At 37.3% G+C, this 27,937-nt stretch overlaps 1 protein-coding gene across 1 annotated transcript in view; it reads right to left on the bottom strand.

Annotated features, from left to right (window-relative positions):
• LOC115411049 (probable G-protein coupled receptor 158) overlaps nucleotides 1–27,937 on the bottom strand; it is a 127,312-nt gene that overhangs the window by 90,536 nt on the left and 8,839 nt on the right. The window contains 1 exon segment of the mRNA XM_030122994.1: nucleotides 13,479–13,584. Coding sequence (XP_029978854.1) covers nucleotides 13,479–13,584 — 106 coding nt within the window.

A 27,937-nucleotide genomic window follows, 5' to 3' on the forward strand; every position in this document is an offset into this window, starting at 1 on the left:
AAGCACTATAACTAATTTCCCCTTTATGACCAATGCAATGAATAAAGGAGCGTCTGATGCAAGATTTATCCTTGACTAACAGTTCTACAGTAGTTGAGGTTAAAAACTTACACTAAGAAAACAAGGATTCTGTCATTGGGTTAATCATTACAATATCTGGCTTGTTACAGTATCTTAGCTGCATTCACTAAATGTCCAACTAAGGCTAATTTGTGTTAATAAATTGCAAAAAGTTGATATCAATTTTTAACAAACTCTATTTCTCAAGTTAACATATATCAAGTAACTGAAATTACTTGGTGGTATTTAACATTACCATTGGCTCCACCATCTCCTCCAATTATGGTTATCTAAATAAATAAATGGATAAATAAAAAACAAGATAGCAACAGCCAAAATGCCAAACTTGAGGCTTAAAAACAGCAGTCCAGAAAACAACATATCATAGTTACTTTATACTGTAATTCAAAGAAATGGTGCAATTTCTGCATCAAATTTCAGCATTTTTTTTACTCCAGCTGTATCCTTTGTCAGTTTCATTAAATCTACAAGTTATTTCTCAGCAGTTCCCATCTCATATTGTCCAGTGTCACTCACACTGGTGTATGAATGAGTATGAATGTTTGGTGATGCATCTGTTAGCCTAGCCCCAGGGCAGCTGTGGCTTCAAACATAGTTTACCACCACGAGTATGAATGTGAGAGCGAATGAATAATGGATCAATAATGTAAAACACTTTGGGTGCCTTGAAAAGTACTATAGAAATCTAATCCATTATTATTAGTAGTAGTAGTAGTAGTAGTAGTAGTAGTAGTAGTAGTAGTAGTATCATATTGCCACTTTCTGATCCTTTGGTCAAAGAACCTGTGGTGATAGTCTTCTGTACTATTGGCAGTTTGACTCAATACTCCCTCTAGTGGTCACATGAATACCTGGCCTGTCACTGTGAGTATATTCAGTTTATCTGTATAATCCAATACATTGATGTTTTTGGCATAACTTCAGAGGTTTTTACACTGAAAGAGTAAACAGAGGTCATTGTTTTCAGGTAGAAATACTACACACTGGGGTGCCGATGGGGGGGGGGGGGGGGGGGGGGGTGCATGACAAATTCTGGGGCCCAGTATTTGTGGGGGGCCCATAGAGCAGTGGAGGGGGTCCAGAGGATATAAAAGTTGTGAACATTTTGGGTAAGATCTGCTGCATAAGAGAGGTGTAGATGTCAGGAGGCAAACGCTGAAAGCATGTTAAGTTTCGTTTTCATGGTATAAGTGACATTGTTTATGGACTGCACCCCCACGTATATAACCCACCCCCCACCCCAGTCCAACAGATTGAGTAGATAGTCAATTTCTGTCAAGTCCACAACAATTACACTTTATGGGGCCCATAATTGGTAGCAGCGCCCCTAACTACACATAGCTCCTTTAATGTGATTTAGCCTGAGGTTTGGGTAAATGTTGGGTTTAGAGACTCAGTGGTTCGGACTGAGGGGGACTAAGCCTCCTTAGAGGAGAAAGACAGAGAAAAATGGGAAATCATGTAGAGACAGAAGGTGAGAGCAGACAGAGCAGCATGGCAGTGGCAGTTGTGTAACACTGATGGTGTTATTAATTCAGCAGCACAAGGTACACAGTGGAGAAATCAGCGTGTGATTGAAATGATAGCAGGCTAGGCCAGGACAACCTTGTGAACCAAGGTCAAGATGTAACAGTGATACAAGAGACAGAGCTGGAATATCCACTTCAGCTATTCCCCAACAAAAGGAGAAAAAATAAACCACATGTGCTGTGAGTGTGTACAAAACACCATCAAGTGTCCCCTACAGTGCAAGGTTTTGACACCTTCCTGTGTCTGTGGCTTTTATGACTTTTTTTTTTTTTTATCTCAAATGTGGCAGCTGTTTTGGTGCAGACAGTCCAGCCTTTACTTCATCATACAAGGTTTTTCTCCAGCAAGTCTATATGTGGTTCTACATTTGAGTATTTCCAGTTAAACTACATTTGACATTCTGTATCACCTCCAAAACATCAAATCACAGTTGTGGTGCTTTACCTTTCTTTTTTATTTGAGCTAATTTTTTTCATTTATGTAGTTATGAAGTCTCTTGTGAGTCTGAAATAAATTTTAGATTGAAACTGAACTGAATGTAAATACTGGAGGAAAACATAACGGACTACATGACTACATCCATGCTTATATGTTTAAACATAAGCATCTTGGCAAAGTGTCAGAATTTTTATTCTTTCTAACAAGCCTGAAACATGTAAGATATGACCAGGATCACTGAGAACCCTGTTGGATGAGGAAATTGTAAAATGTTGCTTGAATAACAGCCTGACTAGCTAGTAATAGCATAACAAACGGTCCAATTTAACTGTACAAAAGGTGTCAGCAATGGCAGCAAGTATAGAAACAACAAATATCCATGTTGAAATTAACATGGCTGATGTCTTCTTTTCTTACTGTAATAATCATGTGACAGAAGCATGACCAATCAGGACAGTGAATGTGGATGTGTGTGCACCATCATTTCCACAAGCCTCCATTTTGTCTGTCCACTAGGGCTGCAAGATATTGGAAAAAACAAACTTTGCAATTTTTTTTAACCCTGCAATATGAAAAAATACTCAGAAGGATATAGTTGTGTAGTGCCATCGTAAATGGTCAAACAAATTAGTTGTGTTTCCTCTTGTTGTGGTGCACTGTGGACACAGAACATGTGTTTCAGTATCATCCTTCCTGTAGCCAAAACAATTCCAGATAACTGATGTTGCTTTTCTTTTTGGCAACAAGTCTTCATTTTTGGTGATTTTCTCTTGTTAATTACTCATTTTTCAATGTTGTTACTAGCGACTCACTCCATGTGCAGGGGTGTGGTCTGCTTCAGCAAACCGATTAAGAACGATTGTGACTGGTGGATCACGGCGCGCATTGTGTGAGTGTGTGTCAGGTACCCTTGAAACCCGTTGAGTTCATTTGCCTCCTACATTGCAGGACCTGCGATGTGACTATTGCGCACATGTACATCGCGATGACAATGCTCAAATGATATATTGTGCAGCTCCACTGTCAACATTATAACATAGCTGTAAAGTATCTAAACCAAAACAAGGTTCTCAAAGTCTCCATTTTAGGGATCCAAAAACATCACTGCAGTGTTGATGTTTGATATAAATGTAGTGCAATTTATGACTTTTAAAACAAAACACTATTTGCATGAATGAGCTTGAATATCACAGAAATAAATCAGAATTTAGTTCAAATAACCAGTAAAAAAATTGATTAGCTGGTGAAAATTGTAGACATTTTATTGTTGAAATATTAATAAGTGAAAATGTTTACAATGTCTGTCAAGTTAAAGTGGATGCACTAAATTACGTGGCAATCAAATTTTTTTTCTTCTCTAAACTCATTGGCTCATTCGCACAAACCAGATGCTGGGATATGAAATTTACAGTCAATCCAATATCCCATAACATGAACCACATACACAAAATCTATACTATCATTCAAAATGTTTTTGTGCACATAAACATATTTTTTGGGTTTGAATACATGTCACTTTCTAACCTTGTAGCTTCTACCTGTATGAATAATAATAATACTATGAGCTATATGACATTTACATAATATTACTGATGAATGACCATTGGGTTCTGTTTGTCTTCTGTCCTAGTCTGTTATTGCCACTGTATATGCAATGCATTATGGGATATTTATAAGGGTGAAGTGCCCAGAGCATGCAAACTGCAATGTATTACATGGAAATAGTGGGCAAATTTAACAAACATTAAATCTTTACATAAACCAAATGCTATATGAAATCAATCAGTCAGCTCTGCTTTGTAAATATGACTGAATGAGTTCAGCAACAAGCTCATGTTATGATATTTTTCTTAATCTACAAATTTCTAATCAGTTTTCTCACTATTTCTCAGAAGCCATCAACTAGAAAACAGTGCGGAGTCCTTGTCGCGGTGGCTGGAATTATCATTCAGGTTATGTGTCACTGGTTTTCATGGGCTATACTATCCCCCAGGGGCCGACCACTTGTTCTCAGCAATAAGCTAATTGATTGAAACATTCATCATCATCCACAGCCGCATTCCCATATGAAAGGTGGCCCTCGGGCGGTAAAGTCCTAGACTTTTGACAAACGGTGAGAACCACTAATGGAAGTACCATTAGTGAGACATGAGAGGAAGAAAAATGAGGGGGAAATCCACCTTTAAATAGCAGTTTTACACATATTTAGCACTAAAGTAACGATTTAATCAACAAGTTATTTTATAAAAGACAAAATAAAAGTCAGTTGGACATGGTGGGATTCATATTTCAGTCCGTCTGCAAATGAAGTGAAGATGATCAACAGGGAAAGAAAGCTGCTGCAATTAAAAGACTTAAAAACCATAGGCTGTCTTTAAATGACCACAAGTTTTGACACATTCTGAATTACTTCTGTCAACAGTCCGAGCCTCATTTCATTTTGCCTTCTCTACTTGCCTGCTGAATCAGTCATCCATAGCATCTGCCTCTATCTGAGTTTGGGCTGCCTGCATGCTTGGCTGGGCAAACAGCAGCTTGAGAGGCAGGATGTGGGTGGGTGGGGAGTGTGTGTGTGTGTGTGTGTGGGGGGGGGGGGGTGCTGGCCGACTGGATGCTTCAAACAGCTGCATTTTGTCAAATCCAACTGCTGGAATTGTGTCACTTAAAATGCGGCAAAGACAAAGAACAACAGTGGATGTGTGAGCGATGAAGGGAATTCATAGATGCTGAATAATCCCTGTCAGAGTGTTGTATGCAAAATGCAGTGAGGACTCTAAGTAGAAGTGTATTGTTGCAGTAAATGCTGTTATAAAGACTATCCGAGGGTGGAATGGAAATGTGGCTACGTCAATGAAACATTTAAGTAAATAAACTGCTTTCAGACCAACTAAACCAACAGCAAACTGTTTTGTTTTCAATAAAACAAAGAAAATACTTCTACAGTGGATCTATTGCAGCCTGAAATGAGTGTCTGCCTTATTTAAATAGCCCCAAAGAAACCCATTAAATAACAAACTACTGCACATGCTGAGGGAATACCTGCACCGGGATACAGAAAAAAAAAATGCAGCAATAAAACAAAATGAATCCCCGTCTGTGAATATGGGGCATCCCTCTGAACACCGTTTTTATCACATTACAGTGCGCACAAAAAGACTTGATTACACTGTAGTCATGCTTTCTTTTCACAGCTAGAAATACATCCGCCTCCCATTTCACCTCTGCTTCAGCGGGTCGTACACTTTGGACCGGTGGGTTATGATCTAAACTGTAATGGATACAAAGCTAACATCCTGTTATAGCTGCACCAAGGAGTTTATCGGGGGATCTTGTTTAATTTATGATTTACGATTAGAAACTCCCCAATCCATACTCACATGAGGTAATAAGGAAGCATATTAAAATACTGATGGCCTCGTTAAACACGCAGTGTATAATTTCTGCCACTAGGGGTCTCTAAATCAAAACTTAGGAGGATCTAATTGCAGAAATGGAACATAACACTTTCTATTATGTTTCCCTCAGTGTATAATCAGCTGAAAATAAGAACCTTTGTGTTTTCAGGGGCATGATTCTACACTGGCTGCAAATAGATTTTATTCTTTTTATTGTATGACCAATGGTATCCAACTTGAAAATTATCATCACCTACTATGTCTGAGCATTGTCCAGAGTTAATATTTTCCTAACTATGATGTCCAGAGTATAACATTTACAGGAGCTTTTCACGTTTTTTGAGGCCACTGTAGTAGAGGGTGAGGGGTGTGTTCACTTATTTCCAATCTGCATCTAGCTGAATATAATGTACAACTAACTGAGTACCCTGTCACTATCTTCTATGGTGGCCACAAAAAATATAAAATCCCCTTGCATACACATGTTTTTTGCAGCCACTACATTGGAGGGTGAGGTTTTCAGTTAGTTACAATCTGCAACTTCACCACTGAATGTCACTAAAGATGATACACCAAACCTTTAACTGTTAAGATTAGATGAGTTGGTGTATCTAACGTTAAGTGTTAGGGCCGTTGACCTCTGACCTCTCCCTGGAAGAGGACTCACTCTTTCCGTCTGCCTTTCAGGTCTATGTAACCCCGCCCTCTGAGCGTCTGTCCACACCCCATCTGCGTTTGAGTCTTGTCTAGTGATAAAGGAAGTCTATATAAACCCCACTTTCACTTGGCCACTGAGCTTCTTGTTTGCATTGGTGCTGTGTGGTATGTACTGTATATATGTTAGAGGGTTCAATGATTTAGTTTTAGCAGCTATGGTTAGGCTTTACCTCATTTTGTTGCTATCACTGCCATCCAGATCTTTTGTTTTGACTGAATGTGTAACAGTTCTATTTTATTTATCATCAGCTGTTATCCTTACAGTAGGGGTGAAACAATTCCTCGAGTAATTCGAGTACCTCAATTACAAAAAATGATAGAGGAATTTTCTCTGCCTCGAGGAATTGCTTATTTAATTGTAAAGCTCAAAGCATGGCATTTCACACGGACTATTTCATGTGGCACAACGCACAACGTTACTCATTACGTTATGTTACCCTATGCAAAGGAAGATGACGGAGGACACAGAAGTGTTCGGATGAAGCAGCGGGAAGATGGAAGAGGCGAGTGAATACAACAATGATGACGAAAAACAAAAAAAACTAAAAAAGACAGAAAATGTTGGAAGTGTGGAAGCATTTCAGACTGAACAGCAAGGTGAACACCGTGACATGTATCCATTTTAACACGGTCCTTCCATACTACAACAGCACATCTGTGATGCAACATCTTCTCATAAGACACCCAGAATCGAGCGGAAACCCAAGATAAAATAAAAAGAACGTAGGGCAAATCCATGAGATTAACGTTAATGTACCTTACTAACATAACGTTAGCCCTGTGGAGGGCTAGGTTTCTGTTAATTGTGGCTACTGTCGAATGTGTGGATAGTTCATTACGACTGTGACAAGCAGACATTTGCGCCCGTGATTTGCACGGTTAATTTCCCAAAAGCACGGCCAAAATGGTACACGGGTTGGTGAAAGTTTTCCCTTACTTTGTCACGGCCGAATTTTGGCAGAATCCAACTACTTTTTGCTAAAAATTCTGGAAAACAAATGGATACTGACCAAAATACTCCATTCTTACTGATATTATTCATACTTTCATTATATGCTTTTGACTTTTTGCCTGGTGTTTATGGAGTTTCTGTCATGACGGAGAGAAGGAGTAAAGTGATTTATTAAACAGAAAATAAACGTGAACATGGAGCAACAAAAAAAAAACCTGAGGGATGATAACAGTCAGAGTCCGTGGTGGGTCTGTGGTGGGCTGTGGAGTAGTGGTGGTAGCAGATGGAGCAGAAATGGCAGAATGTTCCAGCACTGCACCTGAGCAGGGGAGCCTCTTAAATAGGCTCGTAATGCAGATCTGACTCAGGTGCGGTACTAGCAGGTGCATACAATCAGTTTGAGGGAGGGGTCTGTGGCAACATGACAGTTTCACCATAAATACAGCCACGGAAAAAATTATTGGACCACCTCTTGTTTTCTTCAATTTCTTGTTCATTTTAATGCCTGGTACAACTAAAGGTACATTTGTTCGGACACATATAACAATAACAACAAAATTGGCTCATATAAGTTTAATTTCAGAGCTGATATCTAGCCATTTTCCATGTTTTCTTGATAATAACCAAAATCACTTCAGTTCTTACATCAATAGCTATGACACTGTACTGCCAAAAACAGTGCTTTTAGGCATTCCATGTTTTCTTTTCTGTCTGTTTTAGTCACATGATACACAAAGTAGTTAGTACTTGATTGCGTAAACATTGTTTTTGATGACTTTTGATGGTCTAATAATTTTTTCCACGACTCTACAGGGTGGGGAAGCAAAATTTACAATGAACATTTACTTGTTTTTTTTCTCAGCAGGCACTACGTCAATTGTTTTGAAACCAAACATATACTGTATTGATGTCATAATCATACCTAACACTATTATCCATACCTTCTCAGAAACTTTTGCCCATATGAGTAATCAGGAAAGCAAACGTCAAAGAGTGTGTGATTTGCTGAATGCACTCGTCACACCAAAGGAGATTTCAAAAATAGTTGGAGTGTCCATAAAGACTGTTTATAATGGAAAGAAGAGAATGACTATGAGCAAAACTATTACGAGAAAGTCTGGAAGATACTATTAAAGACGAATGGGAGAAGTTGTCACCCCAATATTTGAGGAACACTTGTGCAAGTTTCAGGAAGCGTGTGAAGGCAGTTATTGAGAAAGAGGGAGGACACATAGAATAAAAACATTTTCTATTATGTAAATTTTCTTGTGGCAAATAAATTCTCATGACTTTTAATAAACTAATTGGTCATACACTGTCTTTCAATCCCTGCCTCAAAATATTGTAAATTTTGCTTCCCCACCCTGTAGGAATATGACGACACTGAAAGGCAATCGAGTTAAATAAAAGTATATATTTCTCTAGATTTGAACATCGATACAAACATCTTATTTTATATGAAGTGCCCAAGTTCATAAAAAATACAACATAAGCCTAATCTTCTTGTAGATATTTTGACACTGATAACATGTTACTCGTTATACCTTTAAATCTACTTTGAAATCTCTACAGCTTTCTGTATCTGTGTCACACATATACAATGATAATGAGCATGTCGACATGAGAGAGCTGTCATGCAAGACAACACACATCCTGCAATGACCACAACGGCTTTCATCACTCAGCTGTGAGCAAACATACTTCTAACACACCGCTGCACTGTAAGCACATAGAGATCATTATTTTGCAAACCCAGCTAAAATCTATACCACTAACAATGTATCCCTCTCACACACACAAACACACACATATGCTCACTCTGTCAAAAGTCTATGGCATTGACTGTCCACAGTGAGATGGAAGTACTCAGACAAAGAGAGTGGTTAATTATTAAAGGACGCTCAGTGCAATCCATTACATCACATGCATTATGAAGTAGTCTGATCTACAGCACCTCTTCAAAATCTATTGCTACTAACTACTCAGATTGTCTGAAGGAAGCATTGTGGTCCATGGTCCAGTCCCTGGTCACAGCGAAAGAAACAAAGGGTAGATCATCATTAAAGACCTTTGAAGAACTTTCTTTTGCACTCCCACTTCACTTTCTGCTTCATTTTCAGTCCTAGTTTTACATTTCCCATCTACCAAATGTTGGTATGACATCACAGATGTCAAACATGCGGCCCGGGGGCCAAATCCGGCCCGCCAAAGGGTCCGGTCCGGCCCCTGGGATGAATTTGTGAAATACAATAATTACACTGATAATAACAATCCTTTTAGTTCAGGTTCAACAGTCAGATCAATTCAATCTCAAATGTGCAGGATTCAGTAAAATACCATCATAATAACATATAAACAATGACAACTCTACTTTTTTCTCTTTGTAAATGTAAATATTTTCATGTATTTACACTAAAACAAAGTATAATTTCGGAAAAAATGTGAATAACCTGAACAAATATGAACAACCTGAAATTTCTTAAGAGAAGTAAGTACAATTTTAACAAGATTCTGCCTGTTATTAAATGTTTTGTGTTTTTGTAGATCCGCTGTGATCTGTAAGTTATAATGTACATGTGTAAATGATAAATTGAAGTGTGATATTGTTAAAATTACACTTATTTTTTCAGTTTGTTCATGATATTCACATCTTTTGAAAGGATAGTTTATAGATGTAAACCTTTTCATAATGTAAATGTACTTGTTTCCCTCTAAAACATAGAGAAAAGTTTGAAGTTGACATTATTTATATATTATTACCTCCGCCAAGGAGGTTATGTTTTTGCCAGGGTTTGTTTGTCTGTCTGTCTGTTTGTTTGTTTGTCTGTCCGTTAGTGTGCAACATAACTCAAAAAGTTATGGACAGATTTTGATGAAATTTTCAGGGTTTGTTGGAAATGGGATAAGGAAGAAATGATTAAATTTTGGTGGTGATCGGGGGTGGGGGGGCCCACGGGGGGGGGGGGGCGCAGACCAGAAAATTTCATCAAAATCTGTCCATAACTTTTTGAGTTATGCTGCACACTAACGGACAGACAAACAAACAAACAGACAGACAGACAGACAAACAAACCCTGGCAAAAACATAACCTCCTTGGCGTGGGGGGGGGGCCACGGGGGGGGGGGGGGGGGGGGGGGGGCACTGATCAGCCTTGGCGGAGGTCTGCGCTCTCCGAGTGCTTCTAGTAATATTATTTTACTGGTTCGGCCCATTTCAGATCAAATTTAGCTGAATGAGGCCCTTGAACTAAAATGAATTTGACACCCCTGCTCTACATTTAACCAGTCCTAAGTGATGTACAGTCTTTATTATTCCCTACATTTTTCAGTAAAAATCACATATTTTTCTATATTTGACTGACCTTGTAGATGTTCATAAAACTAAAGGTTATATCAGAACAAAGACAACTAAAGTAAAAGGTCAGTATCATTAAATGAACCTAAAAATAAGCAACTACAAGGGTTTTATTGATGAATCAGCTTTGCAGAACATATATGTGTTTCCACATCCACAACAGAGTCTCTGAACCAGAAACTCCAAATGAGATATATCTGATGCCACTGAAAGGCTGAGAAACTGTATTTTACACTAAGTGTTAGGGCTGTGTATTGGCAAGAATCTGGCCATATGATACAAGTCACAATACTAGGGTCACGATATGATATATCACGATATATCATGACACTGTTAAAAAGGCAATGCTTTTGTTTGTTTCTAAATCTTTAAAAGATTTTTTTCCTGGAAGAATTGAATTACACCAGAAATATGCACAAATCCTAAAGACATTTTTATTTGATCACAACAGAATCTGATGCTATATCACAAAATGTTCCTCTGTTAAAACTTAAATTATGTTTAACAGACATTACAGTTTAAGATCCTGTTCAAATGTCCCTATTCTATTAGTTCATAACTAACATCATAACATTATTTTTATGCAATCCCAACAAAAGATGCCTCTCAGACAGTAAAAAGACCTTTTCAGATGCTTCAAATAACCATTATTTAATAAAACAGAGTTAAATAATAATAAATAATATATTTAAAAAAAAGAAAAACAAAAATGAACCTCCGCAATATCTGCATTTGAATAAACACCTACAGTACTTTTTAATATCGATACAGTATTGTGAAATTAAATATTGCAATATACTGCAGAACTGATATGTTCTTACACCCCTACTAAACGTTTAAATGTAATTATACCATTACTAGTTCCAAAGTTATTGAATGTTTTACTTTACTGACTATAGATCAATAGACCATTTTAGATGTAGTCAACTGTTAACTTGTGTTGACTGAACATGCATGTAACTGCCATCTGACCCATTAAAATAATCTTATCACCAAATAATTGAATATATAAGCTGTAATTTAACTCTCTGACCAAACTGAGACTGTGCAGAAATCTTAATGATGTGAAATATTTCCAACTGTTACAAATGGAGACGTACATATTTTATATCTTCTAAAAAGAGTACAGTCACTTACAGTTTCATCATATTGTCCAAAAGCTCTGCACAAATGTCCCAAAGCCTCGTCATGGGCTACTTTTCATCAGTATAAAAATGACCAGGGCTATTTTCACTCTCATTTTCTGCCCCCCATCACTTCAATTTCAACTTAAATGCATTTGTTGACCCTGTAAACAACCCGGTCCCCAAATCTTTGTTATTGCCTAATGTCTAACAAAATAAATAAAAATGATGTGTCTGCTGGAATACCGGTAAACCTTGGCCGCGTCTATCCATCCACCTTGTTTCATGCAACGCTATGCATGCAGTTGAGGCAAACAAACAGCTCATACTTCATAAGAACATGACCTTGACAGAGGTGATAACTGAGACAAGGTACAGGTGCATTTAGCAAAGCGTGAAATGTGACCAAAACATATTTCTTCACAGCAAACTCGACACACTGACAGATGAATTTATAAAGACATCGCATTATTTTAATGTCACTATTTGCAGAGAGAAGGAAAGAACACTGAGTCCTTTTTTTAACCCTCCGGTATCCCGTCCAGCAAGGCCCTTACTAAGCACAAAGTGTGCCATTTTGGCACACTTCTGGAATAATGTCAAAAAAATTTGCATACAGTTTGTTTTTAATTCTTTTACAGTTTTTTCTATTTCATCAACAACTTTTATTTACTTACCATAAATAAAAATACTAAATACTCAATAATTGTCACATTTTTAACCCTTTAAATGCCGTGTTTGTAATGTAAACAAACCATTTTTTTGGATGCAAAAAACACAATTTTTTTTTTTTTTTTCAATACACTACATAAAAAGTGGATCACATATTATTTGATTTTTGCAGCCTGGCATATGTCAATATTAACTCCAACATTGGTTAATTTGCATGATTATTTTTGGCGCTAGGTCAAATGTTCAAAAATACTAGCATCTGTCACCAAGTGTGCCAAAAATGCACACCTATAAATCAAACTATTAAATATTATATACTGATTTATTTTTCTGCTCTAATTTGTTTTTATTTTTTGTAAATCAAGGTCAGCCCTAATCCTACATATCAAATAATCATTCATTTTACATTTTTTTAACCCTTTAAATGATCTCTTTTCATCATGATATCACTACATTTTTTGATGCAAAAAACACAAAAAATTCGTTTTTTTCAAAATACTACATAAAAATTGGATTACATATTATTAGATTTTTGCAGCCTGGCATATTTCGATGATTAACAGCAACATTAACAATGTTAATAACTTAATTTAGACCCTCACCTCTCAAATGAAGCCCAGATATCAGTAAAAGCAGGATTTATGCCTTAATGGCTTTCGTATCAAAAACAGTGGTTATAATGGAAGAAATAGTGTGTTTTAGGCACAGTTGGGAGACAAATGTTAGTCTTGTAATTATCTTTTGTTTACAATGTGTAAATCTTAGTTGGTGGCCAGAATTTTAAAGATCATGCAAAAATGAGCAACTTTTGAATTCTAACCTTATTTAAACTGTAAAAAATAATATGAAGTTTTTTAAAACGAAGTGCAAAGTGTGCCTAAAAGGTGCACCCGGATACCAGAGGGTTAAGCAAGAGGCTATAACTCGCAATATATCTAGGTTATTTCATTGGTATTGAAGAATGCAATCTATAACAGAATATTAAAGTAAGATTTTCAAACTCTAAATGGCAGCCTGTATGTTCTGAGAGGTCATTTGTTGTAATAATATCATTAAAGAAGAATCTGATCACCGTCCATTTATCACAGGACGTACAGGTTTAGTGCTTTTCCATTGACTCCCTTGTGGTGATGTGACTCAATGCGTGTACGTTACAGTTCAGTTTTACAGAGCAAATCAATCTTGTGTCTAATCCACTCGTTCAGCACACTCACCTCCATAGTGGTCAGGTTGCATCGATGGGTTCCTGCAAACCAGCCGTCAGTGGAGCACTGGTCGATATCAACATCCTGCAGATTAATGTCCACTCGTACCACACCCCTGCAAGACAGGAGCATATCATTAAGCCTGTAAGAATGTCAGTAGTGCAGACTGAGCTGTGGCAATGTAGTCCTTCTTGCTAAAAAAAAATTTAAAAAAGTGACATAAATGCTTCGGGCATTTAAAAATATATTGCGGGCTGCAGCATGTTTTTGCAGGTTCTATTCCTAGAAAAGTACATAAAAATGAAAATTAATAAAACATACAATAACAGTGTATTCATAGACTACGTAGCAGTGATATAAGAAGCGTTTAGTGGGTTAAAGCACAAGTCCTGCATGGAACATCCATACGGAACAGTAGAATAAGCAGCCAAATGTAGTTAAATTTGACATCTTCAAATTATTAATAGTGGAGTATCTGTTTTATCTCATGATGCTACTGTTGTTTTTGCTGAGGACGGAGCTGTTTGAACTACTTTAGATCCACTCTTCTATACAGGGACACCAGACAAATCTGATGACTCATGATTAGCTACATGATTAATGAGAGGGCAGAGAAGAAAAAGCAGAGTTCTCATGCACAAATCTTATTTTACTTCTTGTACCATCTCTCTAACCTTCTGTTTTGTTCAGATATTGCTTCAACATTTAACTAATATGAAACCACGTGAGTTAACGAATAAAATTCACTGTTTGGGGCTGTTAAAATTCACACATCTCTGAAATGTTTTAGTGAAGTAACTAAAGCGAATGTAGTAAAAAGCATAATATCTCCTTATGAGATGTAATGGATTAAAAGTATTAAGTACAAGAAAATATAGATTTGTGCATGAATTTGAGTTGGAGGCTTTATTGTAGACATTTGTTGACATTAGCTAACTGCATTTCTGAGCTAACAGTAGTGTGGTTTTGCACATTGTACATAAGGATTTTTGCAAAATGTTTAACCTGAAACCTATGTGTATGTGTATGTATGATGTAGGTGATATCATGGGTGTAGGCAAACAAAACCTGTGTTCACTTAGCAATCGATTAGTTAGGTTAGGTTAGGTTAGGTTAGGTTAGGTTAGGTTAGGTTAAGTTAGGTTAGAATAAACAAATATTTGGATCCTAGCACACAAACTTCCCATAAGCAATCATGTACCTTGAATAGAGAAATGATTTGACCTCATACTGTGTGTACATTCATTCACGGATCAAACATCAAAGCGGGGGATGTTTAAATGGTGGGAATTTCCATTACCTCAGCCATTTTAAAGCTCAAGGGAGAATGTAATGGCTGTAACTGATATATAGAATTAATGACAAAAGCCCTGTATTTCCTCACATAAAAACCTAGAGTCAATTTCAATACAATACAAATACAATACAATAACAGCCAGTGGCAAGATCGACCCATAAATACACAAAAAATACACAAATATGACGTCCTCAAATACAGGCCAGGAAAAAAAAAAATAATATGCTAAACTTCTGGTGCCGGTGTTATAATATTCTGCCAAATAAGCATAATGTTGTCTTTATTTAATACATTTTTGAGCAACGTCTGAAGTGTTACTGCCCACTAACACTAGTCACTGCAGGTGTGTGTCTCACTTTCAGCCAAACTGTCGAGTGAGGGCAGTGTGAATAACACTGAAACCATACAGGGCATTTATTTTGGAACAGTTATTTGTAGAGAGGTGCATTTTAACATTGCAATGTGAGCAGAAACAAACAAAGTTCGGTACTAAATATGAACATTTGGTAACACTTTATAATAAGTACACACTATGAAGCATTAGTTAAGCATTAACAAATACTTAAATCATTATTTATAAAGATTTCCGACACGAATATTCATTAATATATGGTTTATAAGCACAGTTATAAAAGTTTTACTCATCATTAATAAGAACATTAGTTATGGATTAACAAATACTGAATTCATCATTTATAAAGGATATTTCTGGCATGAATACTCATTAATATAGGGTTTATAAGCAAAGTTATAATGGTTTTACTCGTCATTAATAAGCTCATCCACATTGTGCTTAATGATTGTATTTTCATACTTTATAAATTATGGATTCAGCATTTAAAAATTTTGTACTGCATCACTTACAAACCAGTTATGATGTACATTTATGCTCGCACATACACTATTCAGACATGTACTAATGGTTAGTGAATATTTTAGTGGGTATTTTATACTAACTCACACATTTATTTTCCAATAACTGTCCTATAAACAGTTATTAATACAGGAATCCATTATTTCAGGTAGTTATAAAGCACTTACTACTTATTAATTAAGTCTATGGTGTGAGCTCATCTAAAGTGTGCACTATCTATGACATTTAAAGCATTTACAAATGAGATTTAAAGGTTGGCAATGCCTAAAGACTCACAAAAGTCTGAGTTATTCTAACAAAGGAAAGACAAAGCACATGGGATTATTAAAACAAACTGCATGACTGAATGATGAAGGATTATGATTATGAATGATGAGTAAAACATTTATAGCTGTGCTTATAAACCATGTACTAAAGAGTATTCATGTCAGAAATATGCTTTATAAATAATGAATTCCGTATTTGTTAATGCTTAACTAATGCTTCATAGTGTGCACTTATTATAAAGTGTTACCGAACATTTCAAGTCTTTTAACAAATAAAAGCCTCCTTCAAATACAGGCCTGGCACCTTCTACAAAGACCCAGGCCGATATTGGAATGCGATATATAACTGACTGATATTTCATTTCTGAATCCATGATGTTAATGTTAATTTATGCCAAACAATACTCAGCGGAAAGTGACTCTATCAAAGAGAAGACAAACTGGCGAGAGATCACTTAACACAAACAAAACAGTCAGCAGCAGCAGCAGCAGCTCAGATGGGCTGAAGTCTTAGCTACAGTTGAGTCTGCAGAGTCAGGAGGGAACTTCTATCGGGGCTGCTGAGGATTTACACTTACTTAGCCGTCTAAAGCTCAAGGAGGAGAAGGTCAGTGTCTCTGATTCTGAAGGTCAGTGTCTCTGATTCTCTTTTCACCACTGTGGCAAATGTCTCTCCTCACTGAAAGTTACTGCACATGAGACAAATCAGTGGCTGCATAAGTGTGTGGACAGGAAATAAAAGTCATAAAGAAAGTTATGCTGTCTATTTTGTACCAGACAAAGCATTTCAGACATATGCAGCTCGACACAGACCCGTGAACTGTCTCTGTTCGACCTCAGCCTACATATGAGCTTTCCCTGCTGGCAAACTTCAAAATGGACACAGCCTGAGGACAAGCGTTGTTAGAAAATCTATACTGACTTGAAACTTTCCTGCAGAACTCTTGAGAGCTGTATCTCACCAGGACTTGTGTCATGACACCTAGATGATATAGAAGTCCAAATTTCTCTGATCCAGCTTGTTTAACTTTCTCGTACTTTCACATACAGATGCACAATATTTGCATAAAGACCAGCTGGCCCAAGAGGTAAATAAATCTGTGGGTATAATATAAATACTTTATATAGCGAATACAAACTCTCCTCTGACAGAGTAATATTGAATCAGTAGGATAATCTTTTAAATCAGGCAAAAACCAGGAGCTGCTTCTCTGAAAATAAATCAGGGGCTGACTTTATGATGACCTTTACTCTTGTTATGCCTGTTGGAGCTTTGACATTCACTCGGGTTTCATTTTGTTCGGATTAGCAGATTTCAAAGAGAATAAAACGAAAACTTTGGTCTTCCAAATTTGAGGATTTGTGTTTTAATGCTGAGATTGGTTTATATTTCTACTGAGGTTATTATGTCACTTCTGTTTTAGGGGTGATTTCCATTTCATATTGTTTCTTTGCATAATAAGCGTTCATTTAACATACTATGATGTGTATTATTAATGCATTTTGCCTCCAGTATTACTTTGCTAAAATCCCTGAGTAGGCACTGTTAGCTATTAATGGTTATTACCTGTGATATGTTCTTAAAGTAAGACTCCTTCCTGTTATATACCATCTCATGTTACTCATTTTACAGTTCTGATAAAGAAAATGTTACATAGATTAGATTAGAGACGCTTTATTCATCCCAGTGGGAAATTCCACAAACTTAGGAGAAATAAGTCATGCAATAAAGACTACTATAAGAGACTGTCTGTCTGTCTGTCTGTCTGTCTGTCCTAATGCACTATAAAAGTGTTGTGAGTACCTACTGTCCAGATCCTAAAACTGTGGGAGTCTTTTCTTTCCACCCCAGTCAAACCACTTTCCTGACATTAACTTTGGCTACTGTTCGTTTTAAGATTAATTTTGTTCCTTTATGGGTTAAAAACAAAAATCTCCTCCTTACAAAGTTAAATAAAACCCCCTTGAATGTGCTGGAAAATGCCCTCATTAACCTCACGAAAAGGTGACTTTTTTCAGGTATATGCTTGAGCACAGGTGCTACAAAGATCAGATGTACTAGATTAAACAGGTCAACAGTGTACAAAGTAGTTGAATGAACTCAACCGTAAATATGTACAGTGAAATACAACTACAGTGAATCCTAAAGCATCAAAGTGACACTGACCATTTTACTGCGCAGTGACTACTTTGACTTTTCCTAACTTTTCATACAATCTTTTTTCTTTAAGCGAGGTTATAATACTGATATTTTCACAGTTCGGGAATCAGAGTATGTCTTCCATCACTGATAGTAACACCCACATATGCTGGGAACAAAAGTACATAGCAGTGAACACAATATCAGTTAAAGGTGGGGTGGGAAATGTTTTCCTGGAGCATTTTTTATTCTATTGCTTAAAATCCTCTTCACATCCCGATTACAACCAATTAATTAAATGCTCTAACACAAAAATAGAAAATGTAGTCACCTGTGGAAGGGACAGGACTGAAAAAACACCATCCACTCATTTTAACCGGCCCATCGAAATGATTGAACAGTGATATGTGTTATGTTCTGACCCACCTTTATTTTTCCCCCTTTGTCTTTTGTGGGTTTTTTGTTATAATTCTTACTTTACACTTTTGGGTGATTATTGCTCTCTCTGTTATTTTTTTTTGCCTTGATAACATTTTTGTAAAATATTACGTATTTAGTGTTTTTTTTTTTAAATAGGTGGCCAATCGGTTTTCCCACCAACAAAGCCTATGAATTGGACCGGCGCTGGGCTCTCGCTCTCTCCTCCTCCTCCTCTGGCAATGCCAACGTTCATCCAACGAAATAGCCTCTGCAAGGTTTTTTTTTTTCGGGGGGCAGGCAGAGTTAAGCTTTAATAATCTATGGTTTTGTAATTTACGTGAACCCATTAATTCTGTCATCCTTCCTAACACAAACGACAGTAATTTAAAAGTCAAATTACCCATGCACTAGTAAAGCTGGCTAAACCCAAAAGCCAAACTATAATAACTAGCAGGTTAAATAGAAGCTCCTCAGTGAAAATATCCATCTAAACACACCATATAACAGATTATACATGTAAATAAACCCATAATGGCAAAGATTTCTCCTTATTAACCCTTTCATGCATACTAGTCACTACGGTGGACAGCTATTCTACAGCTGTTCTCTTGTATATTCATGGATTTTGTTGTTGTTTTTGTTTTTGTTTTTTTTTTATTTGTTTTGTTTTGTTTTTTACACATATTAAAAGTTACAAATTAAAGTTTTAATACACTACATATCTTTTCTGACATGAATTGGTAACATTATGTAGATCTCTCCTGAGCATAAACCCCCAGAATCATAAGCCCTCCCCATAGTTTTCACACAATTTATCAGTAAATACATGTTTCTGTGCGTCAAAAATTAAACACATGGTGTCCAATTGAGTGGACATTTTTGCAACTTCATGAAAAATAGGTTCATAAGAATTTTTTTTTTTTCATTATTGTTTTTTATGTATTTTTAAATTTGTTTTGATTATTTTTATTTTATTTATTTATTTTTATTTATTTTTCAGAAGAAAGTTTTCAATCACATTGTTTTTTTCATGCCTAAAGAGGAATAAAAACACTTAGGAAAAAATTTTGATTAAGGTTCTCATAATTCGTGCATGAAAGGGTTAAACATATACTAACTCTTCAACTGCTCATTATTTTGTATATTTATAGTTTTTTTTTTCTTTTTTGCTAAGGACGTGATTCTGCAAAACTTAATCATTGTCAGCATTAAGAAGCCACTGCTCACATTGTCCTTTTTCAGGCCTCTGCATACTCCCATACATCTGCAGATACTGCTGGTGTGGCATGTTCTCCAGGTGTACCGGAGCTGGTTTTACTATAAGCAGGCTCTCAGTGGACACGAGGCGAGTGCACCACTCTCTTTTCCTCTTCCTTCGTTATTAATAACTGCTGCTCCGGTCCTGCCTTGGGGGCAAACTGACCTCGCTGTATTTCGCAGCACTGCTTGGTTGTTTGCCTGAGAAATTACCTCCGTTTCAATTCTCCGTTATGTAATAAGGGTTAGGAAACACACAAACACATATCTCATATCTCAGGAATATCTGGGTAGGATTTATCAAAATGTATGACTTGTTGTAACTCATCGCATTTACATTTGTTTGGGTTCGCGTTTTTAAAACTGAGAGCCTATGCAAAGGAGAAAACAGCTTGTTTTCTCCTTTTTCCACATTTGCCTTTCTTTTCTTGTGCTTCCAGCTCTCCAGGCAATCTTTAGCATCCAAGCCAAAGTGGACATATGGTGTATAAAATAGCTTGTGAAAAAAAAGAGAAAAAAAAGAGCAAGAGTGTCGGGTCTAAAACTGAGGTGGTGACTAAATATACACAAAGGCCGAGTGGTAATTCTAGGGTGGTATATTGGAATATAGAGGAAAATCATGGTAACTATCAGGCCCTCGGGCATGAAGCCAGGATTATCACAGAGTGCAGAAGATAGTGATGCCCCAGGAAAAAAAAAAGTGCTTTCTCCTTTTATCCTTCATTCTTTGTGAGTCTAAAGGCCAGTCCAACAAAGAGAGGAGCATCCCACCAACAGGGACGCCGGTCTTTCCAATAAACCAGTCAAATGGTGCTAACGTTAGCCCTGGTAATATGAAGATGGCTACAGACATATCAGGGTAATCACATATATACAGAAGAGTTTTCATCAAAAATACATTTGCAATAACGGCCTGCTTTGCAAAAAGTCAGTGTGTGCTGAATGAAGAGCCATGAATGAATAGTAAATGTCAGTTCTATACTCTTTAAGCTGTTTGTCTCTATTCAGACCCAGAAAATGATCTATGGGATTGATTGGCCAATTTAGAAAGCTGTACAGTACAGAAAGCTGTGGTTAGTCTGAAATTCAAGCCAAGCAGTGAGAAGACTTCTGAACAGGGTCAAGGACCGCAGCTTGAAAGTGAAGCCAAAAGGGAAGTATGTTAAAGTATGTTTATAGAGGATGTTGGTCATTTGAGACAGAGGACACTATCCTATACAATAAGGAGGTGGTGCTGTGGCTTGAAGAAGGTTCTGAGTTTGATTCTCAAATGGACCAGGGCCTTTCTGCAGTTGGCATGTTCTCTCTGTGCTGTGTAGGTTTCTGCCTCTATCAAAATCATGTATGCTAGGTGAATTCTCCTGTCAGCGCCCTTGGTACTGACAGGAGTTGGTCCCAGGGTGCAGAACTGCTCTTTAAAACTACTTAGATAATATTTTTTCTGCTCCATTTGCATTCATGGGACCTTCTACTAAACATTCTGGTGGTCCAACTTTAAATTTTTCCTCGGTTAATGAGAGGTGATAGATAGTTTAGATCGACCTGCTAAACTGGACTTTACTTTAAAAAATAGTTTTCTTGATAGCCAACTCAACTTGTCCTTATATGTTCACTGACAAGACTGTAAAAAGATTTTGTTACACAGCGCTTGATGACGTTTTACTAAGTGAGTGAGAAAGATACAGTCAGCAACGACGTCACAGCTGGGGGCAGGGAAACCCGAGGGGGAAAACAATCCTTACCCCCCATCCGCTATCATGTAAAAACACGGAATTTCAACTTGTTTTGCTAATGTTAACAAGTTGTCATGACGTACTTTAAGTCGCTATTGCTTTCTGACAAGGATCGATAAATTAAAAAATTAAATCCACTAGGATGGGATTGGTGTCCATACATTTTCTAAGACTAGAAGTTTCATTTACACACATCTTCTGCTACTTAATCGAGTCACCTGGTGAGGGACTATATCACTTGCTATAAATATGATGAATTAAATTTAGCATAATTTCAGTACCTGACATTAAACAGACAAATTAATCCTGTTGTTGGTCCAATATGATGTGAGGTTCTTTTAGCTTTGCACAGAAACAGGCAATAGAAATGTCCTTAAGTGGGCTATATTTTTTATTTTATGCCTGGAGTCCATTTCAGAGCCAGCACTTACATATTATATACATATATAAGTGTAATCAGTACTTCTACTTTACCCAGACTTTTGTACACAAGTATCTGTACTTCTACGTAGGTACTGAATGTATACTTATGTACATGTTACGAGGAAATCTACACAAATTACAAGTGTAGTACAAAGCTTACTAGCATTTAAACAATTAATCTAATATTCCTGATACCCCTGACATAGTCTATGATTGTCTGGAAATGCTTAACATTACATTAATCTTACCTGAAATTGCTGACTGCAGACATACACACGTTTTGTTGTTGGGTCCATAATCTGCCAAACTCGTCCTATCCTCTGATCGCTTGAAGCCTTTTTGTCCTCCTTTGTGGTTCCGTTTTATTTTTTTGTTAAATGTAAAACTTTAATTGGTGATTCTTTTAGTTTATTTGCAGTGCGAAAGGGCACATAGCAGCATTATGGTTAACACCACAGACCGGTTTGTTTTCCCCCTGGCTCTAACCGGATGTGGCCGTTACCGTTGTTGCCAACTGTACCCAGAGCCCTATAGAGAGAGTTACGACAGAGTTACGACACACTCTGATGTCGCCACTCTGGTGATCACGTGGTTCATGCGAGCCTTAATTGTTCCAAATGAACTGAGCACTTCCATGTTATTTAATAGGAGAAACAGCAGTGATCAGGGTAAATCTCAAAATAAACCACACAAAACCGTTGTGTCACTAGTGTATGTATTGCTGTGTCTGTTATACTTCTAAGTAGTGGGGTTGACCACTGAAAGAACTAACTTTATTACTTTGAAAACTTAAATTTTGGGGGGAAAGGTTGGTGTTAGCTTGGATAGGCTACTTACATAAGTGGTGCTAACTTTACAAGTTCATTCATTCTGCAATTGTACTGTACTCGTAAGGAGATAGACAATTGACCATTTTTAAGTTTTACTATTATAGGACTGACGTACAAGCAGAAAACAGTGGTTAGCTGTGAACACTGTGTCTGCCAAGCTCTGCTCTGGTAACTCACGCAATACGACATTAACCAGTGATAGCATAGCAGCTAACTTAGCATGTTAGCGTTAGCATGGACGCTAAACTCATTAAAAACTCAACATTAACAAACTCAAAACTCAACAGAATCCTTATAGGATGAGTAGGATCTTACGAGCGCAAAGTGACAGAAGTTTTTCTTCATTTAACTCATGAATAATAACTTCAGTGGACTTTTATTGGCAGAGCTCAGCTCTACAGCAACTCTCCTCCTAATTAGCACATGACCTCAGCTGACGAACAAAAGCAAACACCACCAGGTTCAGCAAAACAACTAAAATAAAACCCACTGATAACAAAATTTGTGCTAACATTACTTTATCTTAAAAACTCCATAATTTGTGGTTATAGTGGTTAAATCCCAACAGCTGAGCAAGTCAAGCTAGCAAACCATAGAGCTACAGCTGACAATCCAATATAACAGTTGTGAAGATATAAATTTAAACAAACGCTAACAGATAAACAGAATTTACAACATAAATGTCCGCTAATACAGTAAATACACTCTATAATTTGAAAGATGACAATATCTTATTAACTTACCGCTGGAGTTGCTAGTTCAGCTGCAATAGAAATGAATGTGTTCTGACAGTGTTACACTCAGTGTAGGAACTACCGGCCCCTCCAGAACCTGGAAGTAGGTCCATATTTCATCCACCATTTTTTTTACAGTGGGAGTCTATTGAAAATGTTGCTACTCTGATATATATCGAAGACTCTGACTGTACTCCCTTGGGTTCCGGTAGCTCCACCCCTTTTCTCCAAATATGTCCACTTCCGGCTCCTAAAAGCCAACATGGCGACCACTATAACAAATGACTGGTTTCAAAAGGCAGTTCAGAACCTAATGGGTGACACTGTGGCTCATCCATCCACCAGCTATAAACAGCCGATGGTCACAAAAGTCCTCATGTGGCATGTCAGTTAAGACTGCAACACTGCACTGAACTGTACCCATCAATGCAGCGGATGGGTGGAAGCTGGTGCATGATGGGATATGTTGACAGATGCTCCATCTCCATCCATCCGTAACCCTGTTGTGGACTAAATGGTTTGGACAATGAATGAATAAAACTTTTTTATGATACTTTAATACTTAAAATTTGACCTTGTCTTCATTACCTCCGCCAAGGAGGTTATGTTTTTGCCAGGGTTTGTTTGTTTGTTTGTTTGTTTGTTTGTCTGTCTGTCTGTCTATCTGTCTGTCTGTCTGTCTGTTTGTCTGTCCGTTAGTGTGCAACATAACTCAAAAAGTTATGGACAGATTTTGATGAAATTTTCAGGGTTTGTTGGAAATGGGATAAGGAAGAAATGATTAAATTTTGGTGGTGATTGGGGGTGGGGGGGCCCACGGGGGGGCCCATTTCCAACAAACCCTGAAAATTTCATCAAAATCTGTCCATAACTTTTTGAGCTATGTTGCACACTAACGGACAGACAAACAGACAGACAGACAAACAAACAAACAAACCCTGGCAAAAACATAACCTCCTTGGCGTGGGGGGGGCCCACAGGGGGGGGCCACTGATCAGCCTTGGCGGAGGTCTGCGCTCTCCGAGTGCTTCTAGTTTAGTCTCTTACCTCAGTCTATGGTTTATTTAATGGTTTGATTATGCAAAAAGTACGATGCACTTATTTTCATGAACCTTGTCACAATGGTAGGGCATGGGCCAAGGAAATTTCTTCTAACATGATATTACAAGATGTAACAGTTCTCTTCTGAGAGTTTATTATTATTATTATTATTATTATTATTATTATTATTATTATTATTATTATTACATTTTAGTTCATGTAAAGAGCTGCCATGAAGTAACTTCGTTTTTGACTTTAGAAATAAGTGGCGATAAGGACACTGGATGGTCAACATACACCTTCAGCATCCATCTCAGGAACTGCTAGTCTACCTTTATTGATAACTCCTGCGTGGTTTTTTTTTCTGAATACATTTAGTCCTGATGTGAACCATTGCACCGATCAGGTAAACACAGGCTTGTCGAGCACATGTTTGAACCCTTCAGCTTTTCCATGTTACCAGAAGAGCTGCACGCCCAGATGAACTTGCATGCACATTTCTCCTGCCTCAGTGTCTTGACAAGAACACTTTGCTGTCCTTTGAGGGGGGCACAAGTTCGTGCATTATGCCACGGAACAATCACAACGCAAGGAGCACGGCACTTTCTCAAGGAAAATGTCTCTTATGTGATGGAAATGCATTAAGCTGACAGGACGAGCAGAAGCTAATGTGAGTCTTGCCGCTGGGCAGGATGCTGCTTGTCTACCAGCGCTTCAATGCGACCTGGGTCATTTTATTGAATTCTGTCGCTGGTCATCACAAAAGACACAGTGCCTGTGGCAAAGCTGCTGTCACAGGGTTTTCTCTTTTTTGTTTAGCTTTTTTATTTATTTTTTTATGAGAAACAGAGATCTGGCACTTCGTGTCGTAGTTCCGAACTCTTGACACTCTTGTCATTAAAAGCCCTCCTCAGAGAGTAGACAACAACTCAAAAGATGGTTCAATAACTTGAACTGTTGACAAGTAAAGAGAGAAGAACACAAGATGGATGACTGAGGGCTTGAGTCACGTCACATCTGAATAAAACAGTTATTATGTAAATGTGAAGCTGAATTAATGCATATTCTATAAAACTCCACAATTAGTCCCTGGGTAAATTTGCTCTGATGTTGTCTTAAATTACATTAACAACTGAATATGTACCCAACAAGTAATACTGACCTCATCCAAATGGATTTATATACAGGTTTATGATATTTTACGCACTGCATATTAACTTTTTTCCCTCTAAAATGGCATTTAATACAGGATTTCAAAGAGCTCACTGTTGCTGACGGCTGCAGCCTAAAACAGGACAAGATGAAAGTGCATCCTGCTGTGTTCGTTCCGTGGATATTATTATAGGAATCTACACTGAACATACACAAGGACAAAGGGATATCTGTGCAAGATTAAGTTGCAACACCTTTTGCGTAATCACGAAGATGAAAATCTTTTCTCAACTTGTCTCCATCCGTTCATCCTGTTTTGTGTTTTGACATATTGCTCATTAGTTAGTTTCATTTTTCCATAATTAAATAAATAAGTCATATTTCACACCTCTAAGATCTATCAAAGTTGGGAAGAACAAAACAGCACATTTTCCTTTTATTTGCTCGTGCTTAACTCTTTCATGCATAAATTATTTTTAGAAAGTGAGTGGGTTTTTTTGTTTGTTTTTTTTAGTTTGGTTACTCTTTTTATGATTTCCATACAAGATGATTAAAAAATTTCAGTATTTCTTATTTTTAGCAAGATTCACAATCATGCATCAATGATTAAATGTAGTTTTATTGTACAAATTTTAACATAAATGCCCCTGAAAGCTCTTTCAGCGATGAAAATGTATGCTTGACTTAGGAAAATGTAGCATTTCCACAGATGTAAGTGTCATCCATCAGGGCCAATGTGCACCAATTCTCTGAAATAACATTAGTTTCATGATTTAATCCTTATCAGCTAATGTATAAGAATAAACTGATGAATTAATCGGATAATCCATGGTGCTATATGCTTGTAGAAAACCTGCAAAACTGGGTTAATTACTGCAATATTGTTGAATGCAGCCATTTTACACTACATTTTGACGCCTTATTTCATTTACCAAGACTCTATTTCTCTCATACCACGTGCTGAGAGATGAAGACAGATTAATCATCGTTTAAGAAGCAGAATCACATTGAAAGTAGCCGAATAATTGTGGTTGTTCCCATTTGTTTGCAACGAGTCTCTTTTAATAACGAGCCAGTTAGTGTGACTTGTTGGGTTTTCTGTATTGCTGACATTTCCTCGCTGAAGGTATGATATTGACAGACCACCTTGTGAGCAGTGGAGTCCCAGTGACGTTAATGGGAGAAGAAGCGTCTTAGGAATCTTTAACCCCTCCGTCTTTAGACTGTGGAAAAGTGGAAAGACATTGTAATCTCAGATGCACTATATTTACACGGGTCCTGCATATTTGTCGAGTAAAAAAACTTCCCTGCTAAACACTAAATCTTACTTCCTGTTGTACTTAGCTCTTTTAGATGCATTTATTTACCCAGTTTTCTTTCATCTCGTTTTATCATCATATATTACCGTGTCTAGCCCCGGGAATTGTGGGGTTTCCTTCCTATTTGTTTCTGGATGGGGTCCATCTAAGCAGATGCTGCTGGCTTCTCCTGGAAGTTAGAGGGGCTGGGCGTCCCACAGCACTCAGCCTGTCCAGACTCTCGCTGCTTGTGCAGCAAAAGGAGAAGCAAAGCCAAGCATAAATGGAGAGGATACTGACATCTAATTAGGACTTGTTTGGCCTGTGTGGAGGGAAAAAAGCACTGCTAAAAAGTATCTTTTTTTCTTGTTAGGGCCAGACAGACAACTGTGAGAAGACTCTCTTGAAGATGTAAGGATTGTTATTATTCTTTTTATGTGATAGAATCCCATTTTTATGGGTCAGAAACTAAACATGTTCGACAGCTCATTAAACCTTTCAGATGTATCAGAAGTGTTTTAAAAATGTTATATTTTATTCATCTTAGCCTTAAAATTAAGCCCCTGCTTGAGGTTTGACCTGGATGTACCAAATTTGATATGCACAAAATAGAGGCCTCATATCCTAAACTCAACAGGGATGGACATTTTGACCTGAGGATGCAAAACTTTCCTAATTTTTGCAGTCATTGTATTTAAATGAAGTTCTCCAACCGGGTTAAACTAATACATCTGTGTCGTCTAAGCTTTACCATTAAAAGTTATGAAAATGGTGACTTGTTTGAGTGGTATTGCTGGGAATGTTGAAGCTTTGACGGAAGCAGTATGAAATTGTCCTCCATAGGAGTTCAAAAGTGAAGTCTGTGTTTACATATAGACCACAAACCATAAACTTTTATAGTCTTAAGGCAGTGGTTCCCAACCTTTTTTGGCTCATGACCCCATTTTAACATCACACATTTCTGGCGACCCCAGACATTCAAAACTGAGAATTCTTTTTTGCT

The sequence above is a fragment of the Sphaeramia orbicularis genome, chromosome 20, assembly GCF_902148855.1.
Source record: "Sphaeramia orbicularis chromosome 20, fSphaOr1.1, whole genome shotgun sequence".
In the NCBI taxonomy this organism is placed as follows: Eukaryota; Metazoa; Chordata; class Actinopteri; order Kurtiformes; family Apogonidae; genus Sphaeramia; species Sphaeramia orbicularis.